At 39.1% G+C, this 21,819-nt stretch overlaps 1 protein-coding gene across 1 annotated transcript in view; it reads right to left on the bottom strand.

Moving 5' to 3' along the window:
• LOC110153462 (protein tyrosine phosphatase receptor type M) overlaps window positions 1–21,819 on the bottom strand; it is a 583,698-nt gene that overhangs the window by 243,449 nt on the left and 318,430 nt on the right. The window contains exons 10-11 of the mRNA XM_055151363.1: window positions 15,751–15,952; window positions 12,262–12,364 (exon numbers count right to left, since the gene is read on the bottom strand). Coding sequence (XP_055007338.1) covers window positions 12,262–12,364; window positions 15,751–15,952 — 305 coding nt within the window. The remainder of the gene's footprint in view (window positions 1–12,261; window positions 12,365–15,750; window positions 15,953–21,819) is intronic.

The raw sequence follows: 21,819 nt of genomic DNA, 5'->3' as shown, positions 1-21,819 counted from the left end.
ACCTCTCGTCGAGTAGAAAATGTGAGATAACTGTTCATTGAAAGCATTTGGCGTACACCACTAATGAAGAAATGAGTGTTCCCAGCGCCATAGTCTGCCTGGAGACTGGTAAACTGGTGTGAAAGGGACATTTGTCATCCGTGCACTTTCCACATTCTGTCTATCTCTCCATCTCCTTCCTGTATTACAGCTAAACATCTGCTGTGGACCACGAACGCCTGGGTTCTATTACCTCCCAAACTCAATCAGCAGCTTATCAAAACCGCTCCTCTGCCCAGTGAAGCGAAACATCTCTTCCAAACAGCAAATCCTACATTCAAAATCACTTTCCAAACTATTTTATAAACCGATTTCGTAAATGAGCTACAACTACCACCACTGCGACTCAGCTAAAGTGAAGAGAACTTTTGCAAAACAGACGAATGACTAATTTCATTGAGTTATGAGAAATCCAAATTCATGCTTGACTGCAATCACGATGTTCCCCAGTTTGGCACTTTGGGACCGTTTCCCAAAACCCAGGCCGTGTTTATTTGCAAATTTCTTTTATATGAGCTGGGAGAAATTGTAGAAAGATAAAAGTAGATGGTTGTTTTTTTTTCCTGCGCAGGTTTTGAGAAACAAACAAAAGAAAATCACCATTTGCGTCATCTACGAACAATAACAGCACACGCACAAAAACATTCAGATTTTTTAAACTATTTGTTGAATTGTGAAGTTGATAGACACACGCGTGACTGAGTGTCGCACATCGGTTAGTTGCATCTTTTGGAGACTCGTAGACGTCATCACAGCTCCAGTCAAATGAAGCTCATGAGGCCAGCAGTTATAGGAGCAAATTTGGAGCTGAATTCCATATTAGGAAAAGGAATTTATTTATGGGAAAACAATTAAATAAAAACAGCAGGATCATGTAGAATGGGTTAAAACACACATTTTAAGACCAAAAAGGGGAGTCTGACAGCAGCAGTTACAGAGTTTTTTTTTTTTTTTCCAATGCAAACTGATAGAGTCATGTTCACTCCCTATTTGGAATTATTTAGCAAGTCAGCAATGTCCATTTACAAGTCTGTGCAGACCACATAATTAAAAATGTCAAAATTGTCACTTGATACCAAAGAGCCTTGGTTCATAGTTAGAATTATATGTCCTCCACATTTGGCCCATTCTTCAGTCAATGTCTCAAGGGTATAAAATGTAAAACTCAATTTCGAATAAAGTGGATAACCAATACCAATTTTGATACCCAACACAAATTTTTAAAAGCTTTTTTTAGATGTTGTCATGAGTATCTCGTTTCCATACTAGATTGAGTATTGATTAGGGGTGTAATGGTACATGTATTCGTGCCGAACCGTTTTGGTAAAGGACGTTAGGTTTGGTGCTGGGCTGCGCGCGAGTTAATTTGCTTTTCTGTTTTCCTTTTGCTTTACATTCCTCCACTCCATGTGCAGCTACACGGAAGGCTCGCCTCTTTAATATACAAGAGAAAACTTGTCCGTGATTGGGGTGGCAGTGTTTCCTACAGCGCTTTATAGTTAGAGTGGCTGCCTTGACAATTGTTCCCTGCCTTGACCACGTGAATCCTTGCAAAACTATGGCCGTTGCGCCTCTTTCCTCACTTTTGCCTTTCACCGGCACTGAATCTCCCCCATACCCGCCACATCTGTCCCTAGCAAAAGGGTTTTGGAGACATTGTAACTGCAGCATGTGAACAAGTTGTTTTTTCTGGAAAAAGTTTGTTGGTTTTTCTGGAAAAGTTTTGTTTTCTGTTCACAATGACTTTATTTTTTTTATAATATTTCATACATTTGTTGCTTATTTGAGAATATTTTATTTAACTTACCGTATTTTACAGGCTATTAGGCGCTCTGGATTATAAGACACAATAAATGGTCTATTTTTTAACTTTTTTCACAAATAAACCGCACCGGACTTTAAACGAAACAACAGTTGGATGGGTCAGTCGGACTTTGTTTGGTGCGTTCACGGTGACTCTGGGCTTTGTTCAGTTGTGGCGTGTAGGGAAGGTGCTGTCTGGGACCGCTGGATTGTCGGCGTGTTCGCAGTGACTCAGTTGTGTCTAGAAGTGGCACATTGCACACTTTTTCGGTTCGTTCCTCCGTTCAGTTCCTCGTCCACGTGGAGTGATGAGTGTGGCTGTCTAATGTTTTTCGCTGTGCGGTCGCTGTCTGCTCCGTGCGTGTTTGCGTGCGTTGCGGCTTTGTAGTTTACTGAAGTCGTGCTGGGACACCCGAGTGGATTCATGTATAGGGTGCTCTGGCTTGCGCAGTCGTTTTTGACGGGGTTAGAGTGCTCCTAATAGCCCTGAAAATACGGTATTAGTATTGCCAAGAAGCACTTTGCATTTATCTTATTTTCCTGTTTGTATAATGTTAAAACAAATTGTTGGTTTAATAAACACACAAATAAACAACAAGCAAATGGTTTTGATTAGTATGTGATTTTTGACACTTGACAACCCTACTCAAGGCTCTGGTTGGTCAGAAGTACCTGGAACTACCTACTGAACTTAAAGGACTATAACAGAAAAGTACTTTCTTATACATGACAACAACAACAATCTAGAAGCTTTTTCTGAACATTCTGATGATAAAATGACAACTACACAATATACCAAATGTACCACAAACAACTATGGTCGACCCTTTTTACCAAAATCAGCTACATTATTCATTTGTTTCCTGTCCCACCCTGACTCCTCACAGCCCAGACAGTAGTTCTCAGTGGACCGTGATATATTCAAAGTTGTCACTGCACAAAAAAACACCTTCAAAAGCTTTAGTGGCTCTAGTCTCAAACCTGCCTCGTATCTCCTCCCACTCTCACCGCACACTTTTATGTCCCAGAGCTTAGACAGACCAAGGACACATGAACCAAAAGTGCCAAAGTTTATTCACAAAAGAAGCAGCTGCACTTATCCAAAGCAGTTTTGTTCTTTCAGGGTTAAAGTCAAGAGAATTTTTCAATTAATTAATTTTTAACATGAGTATTAACCTGTTCTGACCTTAAAGATATAGTGTATTCAGGCTCAGTTTAATATTTTTGTATGGAAAGACTAAGTAATAGACTGTGATTTTCAACATGAAATGATAGTATGTCCTTTTATATTCCCATGTGGTCTTATGTCTGTGTAATTCCTCACTGGTCCATGGGCGTAAACTAGTCTATGTGCTCTTATACTTGTTCTGATCCAGCTCAAGGTCATTCTAAAGATGTTCAGCAAAGGTTCATTTCTGTCCTGTAAATGTGACTTTTTAGTATCGATACTTGTACAAAGGAGCAGAGGTGGGACCAAGTCGTTGTTTTGCAAGTCTCAAGTAAGTCTCAAGTCTCTGACCTTAAGTCTGAGTCAAGTCCCATGTCAAATACAGGGAAGTCCAAGTCGAGTCTCGAGTCACTGGCCCATAAGTTCAAATCAAGTCCAAGTCGTCTGCTTTGAGCTTCAAGTTATTTCAAGTGTTTAAACCAAAGTTCCAAATATAGCTTAGATTTTTGCAATTTATATGAATTTTAAGATAAAATGTACTTAAAAACTCATAATATATTTATATAAGGGTTGTAGAAATTAATTTAGTTCATTTTCCTGTCTTGACAAGATCTTGTCAGAATAGAAAGAACTCAGATTTAAAAGTGCTTCTCAAGTCTTCTCAAGCCACTGACTTTCAAGTCCAAGTCGAGTCCAAAGTCTTACTTCATTTTATTAAGTCAAGTCTAAAGTCCTAAAAATAGTGACTCAAGTCTGACTTGAGTCCATGTCATGACTTGCAAGTCCCCACCTCTGCAAATGAGTATCTAGTTTCAATACTAGTTTTAGTATCAATTAGTAGACTTAATTGATTTGACACTTTTGACAACTATTAGTCTTAAGTTAAAGCATGGTTTTAAATTATGTTAATATTAATCATATTAATAAAAAAATAAATATTGAAGGTGTAATGCATAATAGGTGTTATAGGCTCTATTCTCTATTCACACTTACGTCACAAACCAGGAAGATGTTTAGAAACATGCGATGACAAGTTCCGGTGGGCTTTGTTTGAGATATTAAGTCTGACAAAATCCAAAATGAATTAAATGATCCAGTTTTCTTTATCTCCATGTCGTTGTAGTGTTCTGTCAACAATTACAACCATACCTCAGTTTTTATCATTTCCCCACTGACACACAACTCCGAGCGCACAGGGTACATGTGATTAGAAGAGACGATGGCACCAAAATGACAGTGCCTGATCATATAGGAGAACTTTCAACATTGGCAGCATTTTGCATTGAGTTCCACTGGTGGACGACAATTGGACTGACACACTGTGTGTTTGTTTGTGTTTGTGTTTGCTCGGAGATGCTGCAAATGAATTGCCTTATGGGATCAATAAAGTTTTCTGAATCTGAATCTGAATTTTCTAAAGCTTTAAAACGGTACTTGTTCAACAGCCAAATATGTCACTGTGTTTAACCAAATAACATTTTCTTATATTGAGGGGTTGTTGAACTGTTTGAAATGAATTGTCTGTATAGTGAGTGAGCTGGTTTTATGTACTTTTGTGTGATTGTTGCTGTACTTTTCCCTGTCCTGTAGATAATTTCACATCAACCTGCTGAGGGACTAAAGATGAAAATGAACCAGATCGGCTATGATCTTTACATATTTACATTTTAAACGTTCATGAATATGTGCCGTCTCTTTACAAATAAGTAAAGAAGAAAATTCAAGATTATTCCAAACAGCAGATACATATGCAGTCTTCATTTTACCGCTGATCAGATTTACTTCAGTGGATTTTATCACAGTCGGACGGTGAGACCAATGTCGGGAACTACACCGGAAGTTGTCATCTTCCTCGTTTGTGACATAAGCATGAATAGAGCCTATTGCTTTGTCTAGAATGTTCCACAGAAAAGATTAAACCAATCTACAACCACTGAAACAAGCAGGTTATTTAATTCAGATCTGTGGAGAGTCGCCCCTATTCATTGAAAGAATTTTGTCATACCACGGACAAACAAAAAACAAAAAACATTTCCATGGAGATAAGCACCAGAAAAGCTGAGCAGTGCTCCTTTAAATCAATTTACTCCATAATATTCCTCCAAAACTATAACTTTATTTCACTGATATCATCAAAAGGCAGCGTTAACGAGCTTGAGTTTATGTGCTGCCATCGCTGGACAATTAGCCCGGCTGTATTCCCCGCTGGAGGGCATTCAGTCTAAACAAAGCCCCTCTCCTTTCCCAGCACGCCACTTAACTCACCCCAGTCTCTTAATTATAATTACTGGCTTCCCTAATTGTCGGCGCGTTTGAATGGCAGCTCCCGAGATTGTACCTGCGAGCGAAAATTTCCACCTCCGTCCAAGTGTCCATCTCACTGGGAGCGCAGGATTTCGTTGGACACCGGCGGAGAGCGCGGCGGAAACTGGATCTGACAAGCCTGAGCACAGCTAATCTTTAAGGGACAGTGCTGAGGAGAGGCTGTGAAATTCAACTTTACAAGGTAGCACTAGTGTTTAGCATCGCTGGTGTCAAGACGCGTATGTCAGGTTTAAATGTGTTTTTTTTATCATTACTTGGTTTGAAAGGGTAGAACCTGCAGTAAATATTTGTCATAGGTTTACAGTTAAAGGTTTAATATTACAAAAAATAGAGCTTAAAATGTTGTTACCTTCTCAAAAACAAACCTGGAGTTGTGTTTTGTTTCATTCACATCTACATCTCAGACTCTCAAAATCCAAGTTCAATAGCTACCTTTTGCCTTTGTTCAGTAGAGATGGGAAATTCCAGGTCTGAAATGATCCAGATGATTCTAGTGAAGGCGTATGGTGTTTAAACATACAATACAGAGTGTTTTCTGTTTGGGAGAAAAGCTCAGCCTCATGCGGGGTTTTTGTGTTAAACATGTGAATGAAACAAAACACACCTCCAGGTCTGTTTTTGATGAGAAAATATTATAACATTGGTCAGAACGTAGGGTAATATCGACCCTTTAAGCCAGGGGGTCATCAAACTAAGGCCAGCAGGCCAACTCCGGTCTGCCACGGCCCTTTGACCGGCCCCCAGCCCCTCTGCCCCCCCACCACTTAAACTGTCCCTATGAGGCAATCCTCAAAAGATGACATGGCCTTTTTTTTTTTACTTTTTCGCAAACAATAACATGTCTGCATCTTGAATTTTGATTTTTTTTTTTCCAATTAAAAATTATATTTATATGAGATATTTACATTGAAGTAATTCTAAGATGTATTTACATTTGTCGCCAAATTTTCGTCACGAGATGAAACAGTGACAGTCAACACACACGCAGAGTTCTGTAGTACATTTAAGGACAGCAGGTCCGTAGTGCAGTTAAGGACTAGTTACACGTATTAGTACTAGGACACTAGTAACGACCATCAGTAACCATAAACAAATATGTGCCAGGAATTATGTGTTGATCTAGTATTGTGGATGGCTGTACCAGGCTAGTCATTTTTACTACACAATGAGGCCTGCTGGTGGTCATTTTGGTCAGGGTCAAACAATTGTGTTATACGGCTGACCTGACCCTGGCCCCACATCACAACCAGGAGTGATAATGTGGCCCCCAGAGAAAAAAGTTTGATGACCCCTGCTTTAAGCCATATTATAATTCTGTTACCTCCTCAAAAACAAACCTGGAGCTGTGTTTTGTTTCATTCACACGTTTGAGTAATCCTGAATTATTACTCCATCTTCTTATTTTTATTAGTCCAATCATAACTATTGTGTAATTTAGGCAAGTTCTGGTTCTTGTTAACATCATGGTTGCTAGGTAACAGAGTTACCTCTATGGGGGCCTACGCCACATCCATGTACAACCAAGTACAACAATAAACTACCAAAATAAATATAAATAAATATGTATATTTACTAAAATCTTACATACAGTAATGTAAATGAAGATATATTGTGCTTGTGCCTGTTATACAGTTATAATCTAACAACTCTCTAACAACTGTGGATCGTTATGTTATAATTTGGACATTTTAGACTATTCACGCTTTGGTCACAAACCAGGAAGACATTTACCTGAGACGAAGACGAGTACCTGAATCCTAGGATGTCACAGATTAAGAAAATAAAATTGGAGAACAAAGTTAGTACAGAGCAATGGCTGTATATTAGGGGTGTAATGATATCCAAGTCTCACGATACGATATTGTCACGATATGACCCTCACGATACGATATTTATTGTGTTATCATGGGAAAGCTCACGATATGGTGAGGATGCTCATTTATAGGGATGTAACAATATCCAAATTTCTCGGTACAATATTATCACGATACACATCTAATGGTACGATATGTATTGTGGTATTTTGTGGAGGCTAAACAACTAAAACTGCTAATATGCTACTTTCTCCTCTTAAAATGCCTTGACAAGACTTAATCCAAAGAACTAAGACTTAAAAGTGCTTAGAACTGTTATTATGTTTTTGCCGGAGTTTGTTTGTTTGTTTGTTTGTTTGTTTGTTTGTCTGTTAGCAACATAACTCAAAAAGTTATGGACCGATTTTGATGAAATTTTCAGGATTTGTTGGAAATGTGAAAAGGAAGAACTGATTTCATTTTGGGGGTGATCCGGAAGAAATCCTGGATTCTGGATCACTTTGAAATTTTAGTTAACATTGTGGTAAATGTTGCCAAAAATTTTGTTTCTCAATATCTCGGTTAATTATTGACCAAACCCCATGAAATTTGACTCAGGGATGGACAATGGGATCCTCTTTCATATTCCAAATTGAAAGATACGAGACAAATATTTATGGAAAACACAATTAATATGTGGGGGACTGTAGTCCTTGGTGGAGGTCTGCGCTCTCTGAGTGCTTTTCTAGTTTATTCATGTAGTCTTCACTGAAATGGAGCAAAGGATCATGGTCTATGTAGTTCCCTCTGTCTTTTTTTTTTTTTAGCTGTTGCTGCACCGTAACTCTTAATTTAAGTAAAGAGACTTGTAATTCGATATATTGTGATGGTCCAAGATATTATTGTGAAAACTTTTACGATACGATGTCACGATATGTTGGTTATTGTTCCATCCCTACTGAAGAAGAGAAAACAGGGTTGAACGGCAACATGGCGTATTGAAAATAAGTAATTACAAATACAACTCTGAGAGGTAAAATGAGAAAGGGAAACAACTATAACATAATTAAAAGCTCTGAAAAATCGATTTTGGGAGAACAGGTCTGCTTTACCCATGATTTAGCGAAATGCGTGTCCTAACCTGTCATACGGGCTTGAAGAAAAATAACGCCTCCTTACGTTAGATGATATCGCGATTTTACAATGAACGAGGATGTAAAGACAAGAACAAAGACCAAGTATCAAAGCGGCTAATCCAGAGAAGATAGCGTCTAAACTACGGCCGCTGCATGTTAAAGATAACAAAAGAAATCAATGAGTTGTTCAAACAGAATGCTGCAGGCACACGCGTGGACTAGAGGTGCTTCTAATAAGGCCTTTTGTTAGAGATAGGCTTACAACAAATGATTATTTTATTGGGTAAGTCGGGTATACACGCCAGATACCCCATGAAAAGGAGATTTCAATGGGTTTTTCACCTGGTTAAATAAAGGTTAATAAATAAATAAATATAAAAATACCCTGCTGAAGTCTGGAGATGGTGCATTAGATATTATAATCTGATTTCATGCATTGTTAACAGTTAAGTTCAATGCAAGGCTGCCAGAAAAAGTAGTCCATTGGCGTACAAAGGAATAGTATTGCACTGAGTTGTATGGCGATAAATAAAAATTGGGAAAACAAAACAAAACAAAAACACCCGTCAGCTATGTTTTCACTAAAGGACTTTTGGTGTAAATGAGAATTTCTTTGTGATTGAAATGGTCGGTGAAAATTCTTGTTGGACGTTAAGAGAATTGAATCCACCACTTTCTGATGAAATTTAATTAAAATTAAAACACTAAAAAACTGTATATTCCTAGGCCATGCACAGTATAGTGGACTGAGGAATGTGACGTCACCCATAGTGTTCGGCCAAATGAAGCCAAATGAAGCAAATTGAGGCTAGTAGAGAGGATAATTTAGAGCCAACTTCCATATTTGGAAATTCGAGCATGTGACCAAAGAGCCAATCAGGAGTGAGGTCCTTCCTGATCTTAAACAACTTGGAGCAAAAGCTGCCAATCAAGCCTGTTTCTAATGCTTGAAGGAGTGGCCTTGGGGGGAAAAGGCACCTGATTTGTCTGTTATTAATGTTCATATCTTGATTTCTGGACAAAAAAGACCATATAAAAATCATCAGGATAGCGTAGAGTGGGTTAAAATTAACATTTTAAGGCCCGAATGATGAGGCAACTGACATTTTTCCACAGAAAGTGAACTGTGAACCATTTGCAGCCCAGCAATTAGCAGACTAGTTATGTCCATCTACATCTACATCTCTCTATACACTACCGGTCAAAAGTTTTAGAACACCCTCATTTTTCCATTTATTTATTGCAATTCAAGTCGTGCAAGTCCAATGAAGAGAATGAAATGGTACAAAGGTAAGAACTGAACAGACAGAGGTTAAAAAAATAAATAAAAATGACAAAACACAAGTCCAAGCTCTGCCAAAACTACCTCAGGAAAAAAGAACAAGATGGTAAACTTGAAAACATGGAGTGTCCAGCACAGTGTCCAGACTTAAACCCCATGTAGCTGGTTTGGGATGAACTGGACAGAAGAGTGAAGCGACCTACAAGTGCCACACATTTATGGGAACTTCTGCAACAGACTTGGGAAGAACTTTCTGAAGAATATTTAGATTTCTATTGTAAAAAGAACGAGCCACGAGTGTGTTCAGCTGTTATATCTGCCAAAGGTGGACATTTTCATGAATCAAAAGTTTAGAATATGTTTTGGGCAACAGTAAACAGTAAAAAACTTGCAAAAGAGTGGTGTTCTAAAACCTTTGACCAGTGCACATGTATGAAATAACTAGTGGTAGAAGTAATGTAAGCAGTTAAACTGGGTAGCCAGGTAAGATACTGTACGCACTAGGGTTGTCAAAGTATCGAAAGTCAGATTGTAATCGATAATAAAATTAGTATCAAAACTAGATACTCATTTGTACAAGAATCAATACTAAAAAAAAGTCACATTCGCAGGACAGAAGTGAACCTTTCCTGAATAGTTTTAGAATGATTTTGAGCTGTGTCAGAATGATCTTAAGCTGAGGACCCACTTAAAAAGGAGATGGCGAGACATATCAAGGGTCTTCTCCTCCAAACAAATAAATTCAAGCATCAGAAGAGCACATAGACTAGTATATGTCCATGGACCATTGTGGAACCTACCTGGACCAATGAAAGATTACAGAAATACAAAACCACATGGGAATATAAAAGAAAGCGCTAAAATTCAGTGAAGAAAATCACATTATGTTGTCTAAATAGTGTTTTATTTTTTAATCATTGCAGCATCGTAATTCAGCACTGAGTCTAGTTTTAACTCTTAATATTACAACAACACTAGGACCTACAGAAAACACTAAATTGTGGCTGTTTGCTGCAGGTGTTCCAAACAGTGGGAGCAGGTCGGGGGTGCTCTTGGAAAAAAGATCAAAACTTAAAACACAACAGACTCCAGGTTACTCCAAAGAAGGAAAAATATAGTTAAAAGGCCTTTATTTACTAGGAGCTACACCACGTACCCCGCTCCATTCACTGTAATTGTCCACAACACAAGTTATCTGCTGAACCAGACCAAGTACCAAGCGTCTTCACAAACACCATATAGCTAAAGGTAAAATATGGTTATGACTCACGCCCTGTTTCTAATAACTCCTAATAAATGCATGCTTGAAAGGTGAAACTCCCGGCTCCCCCTGCGTGCGTGGAGGCTCGGGTTTGACCAGCTGTGCACATAAAAGATATGTAAAGGAAAAGATCCCCGAGCTCGCCTGATCTGCTCCACTTTGTTCTCATCTTCAAAGGAGCGAGCTTCCCTTTTCTCACGATCAAAATCCACAAACAAATACCACTCGCGAAACGAGGTGCACGCCGACGAGGAGGCAGACAATTCCCCCACAGGTTCCCCTCCATGTAGTCCAGATAAACAACGCTTTGATACGCGGCGGTGCTGAGGTTGTGCTACATTAACTGTGCGAAAGTTTAGGGCTGAAGTGAAAATGCTTGTGACTAAGTTTTTAGTTTTGGAAATTTGAAGGTGCATTGTTTAACTTTTCCGGTGGAAGGTCCGTCAAACGCTTTTCTCCATGGTGATTTTATTTCTTTGACTGGAATGTTTCCCAGTACGGTATTAAACATTTCTATCTTCATGGAGACCAAACCGGACCAAGTTACAGGTTGTTTGTTTTTCTAGTTATTTTTAAGCTATAATGGAATAAATGTAAGTAGTAGGGCTCAAAAATCGGAAGATCGATCAGTCATAATCTCTACTTAAGTCGATCGCGATGATAAGATGACCACATTTTAATTCGGCAGGTCTACAACCAATCATGTAGCAGTAAGAGCGTGTGGTGCTGACGAGGATTTACGCTTTCTTGTTTGGGAAAAAGTAGCTTGAGCCACAGCACATCTCTTTACGTTTAAAATGTTGTTATTATTCTACAATATGCTTGTTCTGGATTCAGTGTTTAAGCTAAATTATTATTAAACATTTATTTTAATAAGAAAAGGTCTAACATTACGTATCTTGAAAGAAGGTTTGGCCTACAAATTAGTCCCAGTTTTTCATTTTGGCCCTATGTGAATTAAAGTTGAACACCCCTGAATTAACCAATCAGGGACACACATGGTCTACAGTATCGAAACAAATATGGCTGCTTATGAGGAAAAAAAAAGAAAAAGTATCACAGAGAACTGAAAAAAATCAATGAACAAAGCACTAAATTCTGTTCATCTGAGGTGAGAGAAATGTCATTTTATTTGTAAATGATATGTGACCAGTGAGCTCTTTTGATTCACATGCTTCACTGAAACAACGAATTTGGACGAATATGTTTGGTTCTGACTCGAGAAAGAACAGAGCAATAGAAAATGTATAGAACTGAAGATCTTGGAGTGGCTATGGCGTAATTAATGAGTCAATAATGAGCATAAGACACAATTTACTGAGGAAAAAATGAGAAAAAGTGGGTCTAAAAGTTCCTTAGCTCTACTTTAAAAAGCTGTCAAAGATTTGTGCAGAGTAAAGTGCTTTATTTTGTGCTTAGTTGGCTGGACTTATTTTCATGTCTTCCAGACTTACCTCACAGGTGCTCCTCTGCTCTGGGCCGGCTTCAGCAGCACAGTGACTGTAGTGTCCGTCTGGTTCAGAGAGGTCTCCTGGTCATAGGCGGGCATAGAGGGAGCTACGGGCACAATACAGGAGAATATATAAGACACATTTTACAAGAACAGTACGGCTGGACGATGTATGGAAAAAAACATGATTTTCCTGACAAGCATTGAGATTAGATTTGCCATTTATGTTTCAATAATAGAAGTCTGTTCAAAGGTCACTTTTTAAACATGTCCAGAAGAATTGTGACCTCGTACAACCAGGTGGATTCTCGTGAGATTTATTATTCTGCTGCGTTAGGGTCCAACAAGGTGGTGGGCGACCAATGAGGTTTGTTTGTGTAAGTCAAAGGGGAAGGACCTCAAAGAACAACCAAAACAGTACTTCAGCCTATTTTATTTGTGAAAAAGATGCAGAACGTGTGAACAGGGACGATGTCTGTGCTCGTCTCTCAACTGGATTTAACTTAACTTTGATTTTCCATTTCTGTTCTGCTGTTGTGAAGCTTTCGATCAATCAGATTCAAACAGTCGTCATGACGCCCTGCCTTTTCCGATCGCTTTCAATGAGAGCGCTTCCAGACTGATAATGTGTAGAACTCAGTTCAAAGTAACAAATATCAGTCTGGTGTGAGCCACGTTAGAAGAAATGACAAAAAGACTGAAATATGAAGTGACAAACTGATACAAAAAACACATCTCCGAACATGTTTGCAGATCTAAACTGTAACTATGTAAACAGGACATGACACATGCTCTACTGTCATCTTTTTCTCACTTTCTGCTTTTTAAAGAATGCTTAAACTGGATAATTTGTGGTGTTTTGTCATCTGGGCGCCATCAGTTTGTCAGTAAATTACTAAATTGGACAAAAGGACATAGATGAATACTAATGTTCAACCGGATAGTTTTACATGAAAAGTAATCATGGTCCTTTTTGCCATTTCCTCCGTGTCCGTCACGTCATGACGCTCAGTTTTAGTTCCCGTGGTGATGTTTGGAAGCCTGATTCATCAGCTGGTTTCACTTCATGGAAACCGTCTGACCTCACAGCATTAGGATTTGTTCTCGACGGTAGGCGGGTACTTTTTTAATTTAACCAATCGCTGCTATTTGTTTGTGACGTATGTAATGCGCCGCTAACGGGGCAAACTGGTATATTAAGCTTTTCCCAAATCCCGTAGGAAGAAGGACAATAATGTCTTTCCCCTTGATAAAATTCACCAAACATTCTCTTTGTTCCGGCTTTAAATCCTCGATCTTGGGAATCGTTGCCAACACAGAATGTGTGACTTTTCTCTGATTGGCTGGTGCCCGAACTCACACTTCCGGGGTTCATGCAAACCGTCTAGTATATTCCAATTCCTGGCATTAGGTGGCACCAGCCTGTCTAGATGTTTTGTGGTTACGATATGAAAGAGCAGCTCAGAGTTGCACTAGGCCTGTCATGATGAATAATATATTGACGTATCATTCAATATATGAAAGCTAGAACAGTATTGTTTGGGGTTCAGAATTGATCGTGTGTACAATTTTGTTGCAAAAAAAATTTGGGTAAGATTTGGGGAATCAATATCATGGGGCCAATACTCAATCCAGCAGCATACTTCAACATTAATCATCGTGACAGCCCTAACTGATACATGCACAAGGAGAGCAGCTGCTTCAGAATCACAGGGTCTAAATCAGGCAAATTATCCTGTAGTCGTATGGCGAGCTTTAAATTTATTAGAATTAAAAGCAGGCATGAAAACACATATGAAAGAATAAGACAGTTACATCTTAGTGACAATCGTCCCACTTTTATCTTACGAGGCCCTGTCTGCCTTCAGAGCCATATCTCTCATGTCTCTCAACTGAAAAGATTGCAATAACAGTGAAACAATTGCTCCTGCCACTAGTAGCTTCAAGAAACCTGAGTTCAAAGTGGATCAAATGTGCAGAAGTAACATGCGTTTACACGGCAGGGAGAGGGATAGCTTTTGTTGGAGTTATGATTTATAGATGACAAACTCCACAGACAAAGAAAAAAAAAACATGCATCAAAACACTATTTCTACACTCACAGATAACAGCTCTGCTTTATAAGCCCCCTAATTGGACTACAACTACTTAAATAATTAATGAGCTGCTCTTTTATTTTTTTTTACCCAATTTAGTGAAATCCTCTGTGTTTTTACTATATCGTACATTTCCATTTGTCTAGTATGTGGCCATCTGTATGAAATCAGACTCTGAATGTAAAGATAATATTGATGATATTGTGTATTGATTGTTATAATATAATGTGATAATTAAAAAAAAATAATAATTTCAAATTTTTTGGTGTATAAATTGACTTGAAAATATTTCCAGATTTTATTTTCCAAGTATTTGAGCTCCAGTACAGTCATATGTATAAGTAGCCTCACATCTAATTATAAAGCGTTTTATTGTCAGAGAATCAGGAAGTGTGTGTTACCATGCTAGTTATGTTTTACATTGATGGCGAAACTCTGCACTGGTTTCTGAAAGTTGTGAAAAGCGAACACTAACAGAACTAATTGTGTTGTTAATATTTATAAGAATTTTACCTCTGTCTTTCCGCTCTCCCTCCCCATCCTTCTTTTTCTCTGTCTCTTCCTCCTCTCTTCTCTCTCCCATCTATTCCTTTCTTTTCTCTGTCTCTCCGTCTTTCTCTCCCCCCTGTATCTCTACTCTCTCCCGCATCGTTCTTTGTCTCTCTGTCTCTTTCCCCTCTCTTCTCTCTCTTCTCTCCTTTCTTTCTGTCTCTCTCTCTCCTCGTATCTCTACTTTCCCTTCCCCCCTCTCTTCTCCCTCTCTCCTTTCTCTGGTCACTGTTGCTATTTGACTCTCATCCTACACTCTTCTCTCTCTGTTCTCACCCTCTTTCACTCTTCTCTCTTTCTCTCTCCCCCCTCTATCTTGCTACTCTCCACCCCTCTGATCTCTACGCTCAACCCCCTCTCTGTTCTCCATCTTTTCTTCCTCTCTCCTCTATCTCTACACCCCTTCCCTCACCCTCCCCTTTCTGTCTCTTCATCCTCTCTTCTTTCTCTCTCCTGAATGAAAATCCGGTGCAATACTTTTTATTTGCTTCTTTTTTTCTATTATTAAGTTTATCTAGGTCAAGTTAGGGAGTGTGGCGCCCCCTATTGACCAATCACCATTATTTGAGCAATGTTTAATGGCTTATTTTCAAGAAGTTGTTTTCATCGTTGTTCTCTGTACAATTTTACTTTCTTAAATTGGTCTTTTTGATGCCAATGAAAGCAGTTTTCGATCCAAATTGTGATTTAAAAAGTCCAAATTAGACATAAACATAATAATCCATGGTTGTCATAGATTAAAACTAAATAGCAAACACGAGAACAATATGTCTTCTTCAGTATTATTATAAAGTGTTACTAACCACTCTAAACATTCTGTGTGTTCTTGTGTGTGAGGCATGGCTGACCTGAGATCTTGGTGGTAAACTGCGTGATGACCGGTGGCCCGTAGCCCTTGGCGGTGCTGGCTCGCAGGGTGAAGGAGTAGGTGCAGCCGGGGTCCAGGCCGGTGAACGTGTGGGTGGTCTCATTGGCTTGCTTCACCACTTTGCCGCTCTGGTTGGACAGGTCAAGCTCGGGGTCAAATGAACTCACCGCCTTGTAAGAGATCTGGAGAGAAAAACGGGAAAAAAACAGAAAATATTGACTATTAGTGTGAAAACGGGTGCTTCGGAGGATATGGAAATTATGAAGTACTTGGATGCGTGCCTACAGGGGAAGAGGGAAACGAAAAATATGTTCTTTTGTAGGAGAAAATCTTGCATTTGTATTGTATTATTACTAAACAATGTAACAATAAATTCCATGTTTACGTAAGTATGACTGAATGATAGAGATGTAACAATAGCCGAAATATTGTGATATTGTATTGTCAAAGTTCTCACAATAATATCATGGACGATCACAATATATCAAATTACAAGCCTCTTTCTTAAATTAAGAGTTATGGTGCAGCAATAGCTAAAAAAAGACAGAGGAAACTACGTAGACCATGATCCTTTGCTCCATTTCAGTGTAGACTATAATAGATACAGTTCTAAGCACTTAGTCTAAGAACTAAGACTAAACCAGGTCTAAACCAGGACCAAACCAGGACTAATCTTGGACTAGGATTTGGAATCTAGGTCTGCCCCTGAGAGAACCCCGAGCCCGTGGAGCAGGGGGTCCATAAAGCACAATCGGGCATCAGCTGCGATTAGCCCTGTGCAGCACGGAGCTCTGTGCTGGTCCTTTCACCCGGGATCATGCGATGGTCTACGATGGGCGCATCTCTGGGCCCATCCCAACATTTGGAACCGTAACAATGACGTTTCATCGCTGCTGATATCGCAGTGATTTTAGCAAATTTGTATGAAGAAAAACGAAAAACCCACCACTTCAACCCAGGTTAAAAAAGCATTGTAATGCTTTGATCCATTTCAGTGTAGAGTACAACAGATACAGTTCTAAGCACTTTTAAGTCATAGTTCTTTGGATTAAGTCTTGTCGAGGCATTTCAAGAGGAAAAAGTAGCATATTAACAGTTTTGTTAGCCTGGTTTAATGTTGAAAATGGCATTTTCTTCCCTAAATAAAAAGTGTTTTAGTATCATTGTGATATCAAGTATCAAGTCTCAATTTCAAATTCAAAAAAAGTTTATTGCCATTTCTTCATATGAAACATATTAAGAATCGAAATTGCATTTCTTACTCCCAAGCATATAAATAATAATACCTGGAGTTGTGTTTTGTATCATTCACACATGTTTGAGTTATCCTTTATTATTAGGGTGTCTACATCTCTAAAGGTCAAAATGCTCTGTTCCACCTTGTGATGTCATGCAGCTGTAGTTTTCAGCAAACTTTTACCTTTAGTTCTAGCCAGGCTGGTGCCACCTAGTGCCTCCGCTCAATTTCATTTCTCTCCAGCCACTCGTTCAGGAATCAAAATACACTAGGCAGTTCGCAAAAACCCCGGAATTGCAAATTCGGACACCAGCCAATCAGCGAAGAGCCCAAGAACCCAAGGATTCCCAAGGAGGATTTAAAGCCAGAATAAAGAGAATGTTTGGTAAATTTCATCAAGGGGAAAGACGTTATTGTCCTTCTTCCTACGGGATTTGGGAAAAGCTTAATATACCAGTTAACCCCATTAGTGGCGCATTACATACGTCATGACCAAATAGCAGCGATTGGTTGAATGTAGGTTTGTACAAAGTGAAACAATGTACAACCGGCGGATGAATCAGGCTACTTTAGTTCAGGAGAGATTGGCAATTCCAGGGCTCAAACTATCCAAATGATTCTAGCAAAGGTGTATTAAGTTTAAAAACACATCACAGATTTTCCGTTTGAAAGAAGCACAACTCCTGATGTGTTTGTGATGAGGAAACAACATTATAACATAGATTTTAAAAAGTCGTAATATGGGCCCTTTAATCTTAATCTTAGCGTTGAATCTTCATTATGTCTATTAGCAAAATGCAAAGGAAAAAAACGAGACATTCTCAGTTTAGACTTTCAGCCTTCACTTGCCTGCACCAGATTGGTATTAACCCTGCTAAAGATTCAAGGTTTCTCCTCGCACTCATCCAGGCACTGCTGAAACATTCGATGATCTCTTCAGATAAAGTGAGTGAGCGTGCATGTTAAGTACCTCTAATGAACAATGCCAGCTTTCAACCGCGCAGGCTTTTAAGAACCTTAAGCACAGATAAACATCCAATAATAATGAATTGACCTTCACTGTGATATTTAAACAATGAAATGAATTTGTTTTGGAAATTTCAAAACCGTTAAGATCAAAACTTGTTAGACTTGTGACTGTGAAGAGCCATGATAACTTGGCCAGGCAAGTTCAGTCCTGGTTCAGTCCTGCTTCAGTCCGTATGTGGCGCAAAAGTCCAGAATCGCAGTTTAAGTCCAGAAACGGGAAATGGTTGTAATCCATTTTTCCCTTATTCATTTAAACACAAAATCGAAAACTGAAAAAACGAATCGTTATCCGTTTTTTCATTTTGGTTTCTGAGACAAATAATGAAGAAAATAGATGTTTTTTTTTTCATTTTCTTATCTTGGGTTTTATATTGAAAAACGAATGAACAAATGATACACAGATTCTTATCGCTCACAAGAATCCATTTTTTGTAATATACGACCTTTAAACATGGAGTCTAGTCCGAGTCACAGGTCAGATCTATGGAAACGGGGTCTCACTTAATTAGAATACATGTTTTTCAAGGCATTTTGCTCTCACGACAACATTTGTAATTCAGTAAAGACAAAATAAATATGTTGATCTCAGAGCAGAGCAAAAACATCTCCATGGAGACAAGAAGCTCCACTGTTTTTTACTCTAAACGTTGAAGATCTTTCTCTTTCTAATCCAGAATTTCGAAGGTAAAAGATGATGCACTTCCTGTTTTCTCGTTCTAATAATAAAAACGCGACAGGAATGCATTAAGGTGAGTGTTTGAATAAGTATAAAGAGCCACTTTAAGAAAATACATTTGCCTCTCAAAAGGGAACAGGCTCCATTATAATTCCAATTAAAGCTCACAAAGGCAGTCTGGAGTGGTGCATAATTTGTGTCCATCAACTTTGGAAATGCTCGGAGGACTTCTCATTCTGTCTTTGTCTGAGGAATGAGTCCAAATCCGCCGTACCGTAATGTTCCTAGAAAAGGGGAAATGGAAAATGACTTGTCAACAGCGGGCATACGGACAGCTTTTTTTTTTGTTTCCGTTTAATGGAAGTGACAGAAAAGTAATGGAGAATATTGAAGTCGATTCATTTGGAAATGGCTTGTAATTGCTACCGCTTATAGTAGGGGAATAATTGGTCGCTTTTTCCGGTAATATAGGCCACTTTAGATGGTATAGGAAGTCTTAATGTTGTTACACTTCTGGGTTTTTTTATTTACCCTGATCAATATTGATAATCCACACTACATTTGAGTATTAATGTAGTACAATTGATACTTCGCAGCTTGTTAGTTGCTGAAAAAACGTAATCTGATCTTTTTTAAACACAATCTTACCAGAAGCCAACTATAAACATGGTAACCCTTCTTGTAATGAGCTTCAAGTCTCCTGAAATGGTTTTCACTTCACCGTGTGCTGCGTCAGGGTCAAGAAATGCCAAAAGTGTCCAAAGCAGTGGTCAAAGCAAACTGAGGTTATTTTTTTAGGGGTGTAACGGTACACAAAAATCACGGTTCGGTATGTACCTCAAGTTTGGGGTCACGGTTCGGTTCATTTTTGGTACAGTATGGGAACAAAATGCAAAACCATTTCTGTGTTTATTAAAGCAACCATTTGTTTTAACATTATACAAACGGGAAATTAAAATAAATGCAAAGTGCAGCTTGGTAATACTAATAAGTTACCATATTTTCCGGACTATAGGACGCGCTCTTGAGCCACCAACCCCATCAAAAAAATAACTGTGCGCCCCACAATCCAGAGCGTGAATACATGAATCCACTCAGGGGTCCCAGAACGACTTCAGTAAACTACAAAGCCGCACCACCCGCAGCGCACGCAAACACACACGGAGCAGACAGTAACCATGCAGCAAAAACACCCGCAGACACACTCATCACTCCACTCCACGCCGGAACGGAGGAACGAACCGAAAAAGCGAGTGCAATGTGCCACTTCTAGGCACAAACTGAACAACTGAGTCACTGCGAACACGCCGACAATCCAGCGGCCCCAGACAGCACCCTCCCTACACGCCACAACTGAACAAAGCCCAGAGTCACCGTGAACGCAACAAAGAAAGTCCCACTGACCCATCAAACTGTTGTGTTTTGTTTAAAGTCCGGTGCGGTTTATTTGTGAAAAAAGTTTGAAAATAGACCATTTAATGACAGTGAGTCTTATAATCCAGAGCGCCTCATAGCCTGTAAAATACGGTAAATAAAAATATTCTCAAATAAGCAACAAATGTATGAAACATTATTAAAAAATAAATTCCTTGTAAACAGTAAACAAAACTTTTTTAAAAAGTAAAGCGCAGCACTAACATTTAAATTGTGAAGTTTTATGCAATCTTCATGTTTTTGGCCAGAAAAAAAACAGCTTGTCCACATTGTCTGTAGTAAGTGCAGATCTGCTGCAGTTAAAATGTCCCCAGCGGTTGAAAATACACTTTCCCAGGGACAATGGTCGTGGCTATGTAGGGGAGGGGGAGATTCTGTGCCGGCGAAAGGTGAAAGTGAGGATCAGGGCGCAACAACCATAGTGCTGCGAGGATTCACGTGGTTCGGAAGGACGGAGTCAAGGTGTGGGACAAGCGTTGTCAAGGTGGCCGCTCTAACTATAAAGCGGGAAACACTGTCACCCCAAACATGGACATGGAGTTCCCTCATGAATATTAAAGAGCTGAGCCTTCTGTGTAGCTGCACATGTAGTGGTGGAATGTAAACACACACAAATTGCGCAAACTCACTCGTGCACTGCCACACACCAAAACGGTTCGGCACGAATACATATACCGTTACACTCCTCCAATTTTTATGACAAATTTGAGTTATTTTGAGTTTATTTTTGTTTACTACATTCCATTCAGTATGTGGCCATTCATAGTTCCTTCAGTGAGAATCTACAGTGTAAAGAATCATGGAAATAAAGAAGAAACATGAATAAAATGTATGAAATGTGTCTAAACTTTTGACTGGAAGTGTATATCATTGGTGAAACCCGTAAATACTAGTATCATATTCATATCCACTTGATCCTAGCCCGCCTGAGCATTTTCAAATCTTGTTTTGGCACATTGTACAAGTGGATGTCAGGCATATTTGAGTTGCATAAATGAATGGGTTTATATTAAAATGTGACACTTAAGTCTAAAGTAAACACTACACATGAACAATTGTATTATGTGAACCGCCAATACTGACGCATATAAGCCTGCGATATTTCCCAACAAACATTATTACTTTTACCTCTCCTTCACCTTTTGTGCATCTCACTTTTATTGCTATATTTTTTCCATTTTGGGGCATTAGATAAAAAAGGCATTTAGACTGGAGCTGGCTCAGGTCTGGCAGACAAGGCGCTGAAATCTTGCCAATAAAAGGGCATTAGAGGAGCTGGTCAGAGGAGGCAGGGGGAAGGCTGTGATATGAGGCGGGTTACACATATTTCACTCCTCTGTGCTCCTTTGATAATGTCAAATCAAAGCTCTGTCCTCCTCACTGCAGGGACAAAAACACAGGATATGTGCCGGATTGACGTCTTAAAGGGACAGCGCACGTTTTGGGATTTTCTGCTAACAAAATGGATTGAATGGATTGAAATTTCTTGCGTTTGCTGTGCACGAAAGGCGAAATAGATTGGGCGAAGTGTGGGTAGTAGGTTACATTTATTTACTCATCAACTTAAAACCAGTAATGTGAAATTGTAGTTTTGGTTAGTCTTCACACTGTGAGTATGACCACTCTCTGGACCAACCGTGTGCACTAGATTTACTTCTGTTTACTTCAATTTT

This window comes from Boleophthalmus pectinirostris, unplaced genomic scaffold (genome assembly GCF_026225935.1).
Source record: "Boleophthalmus pectinirostris isolate CB_2022bp ecotype Guang Dong unplaced genomic scaffold, ASM2622593v1 HiC_scaffold_16, whole genome shotgun sequence".
Lineage (NCBI taxonomy): Eukaryota > Metazoa > Chordata > Actinopteri > Gobiiformes > Gobiidae > Boleophthalmus > Boleophthalmus pectinirostris.
The sequence above is the reverse complement of the archived record's forward strand: the minus strand, read 5'-3'. Positions and strand labels throughout refer to the sequence as shown.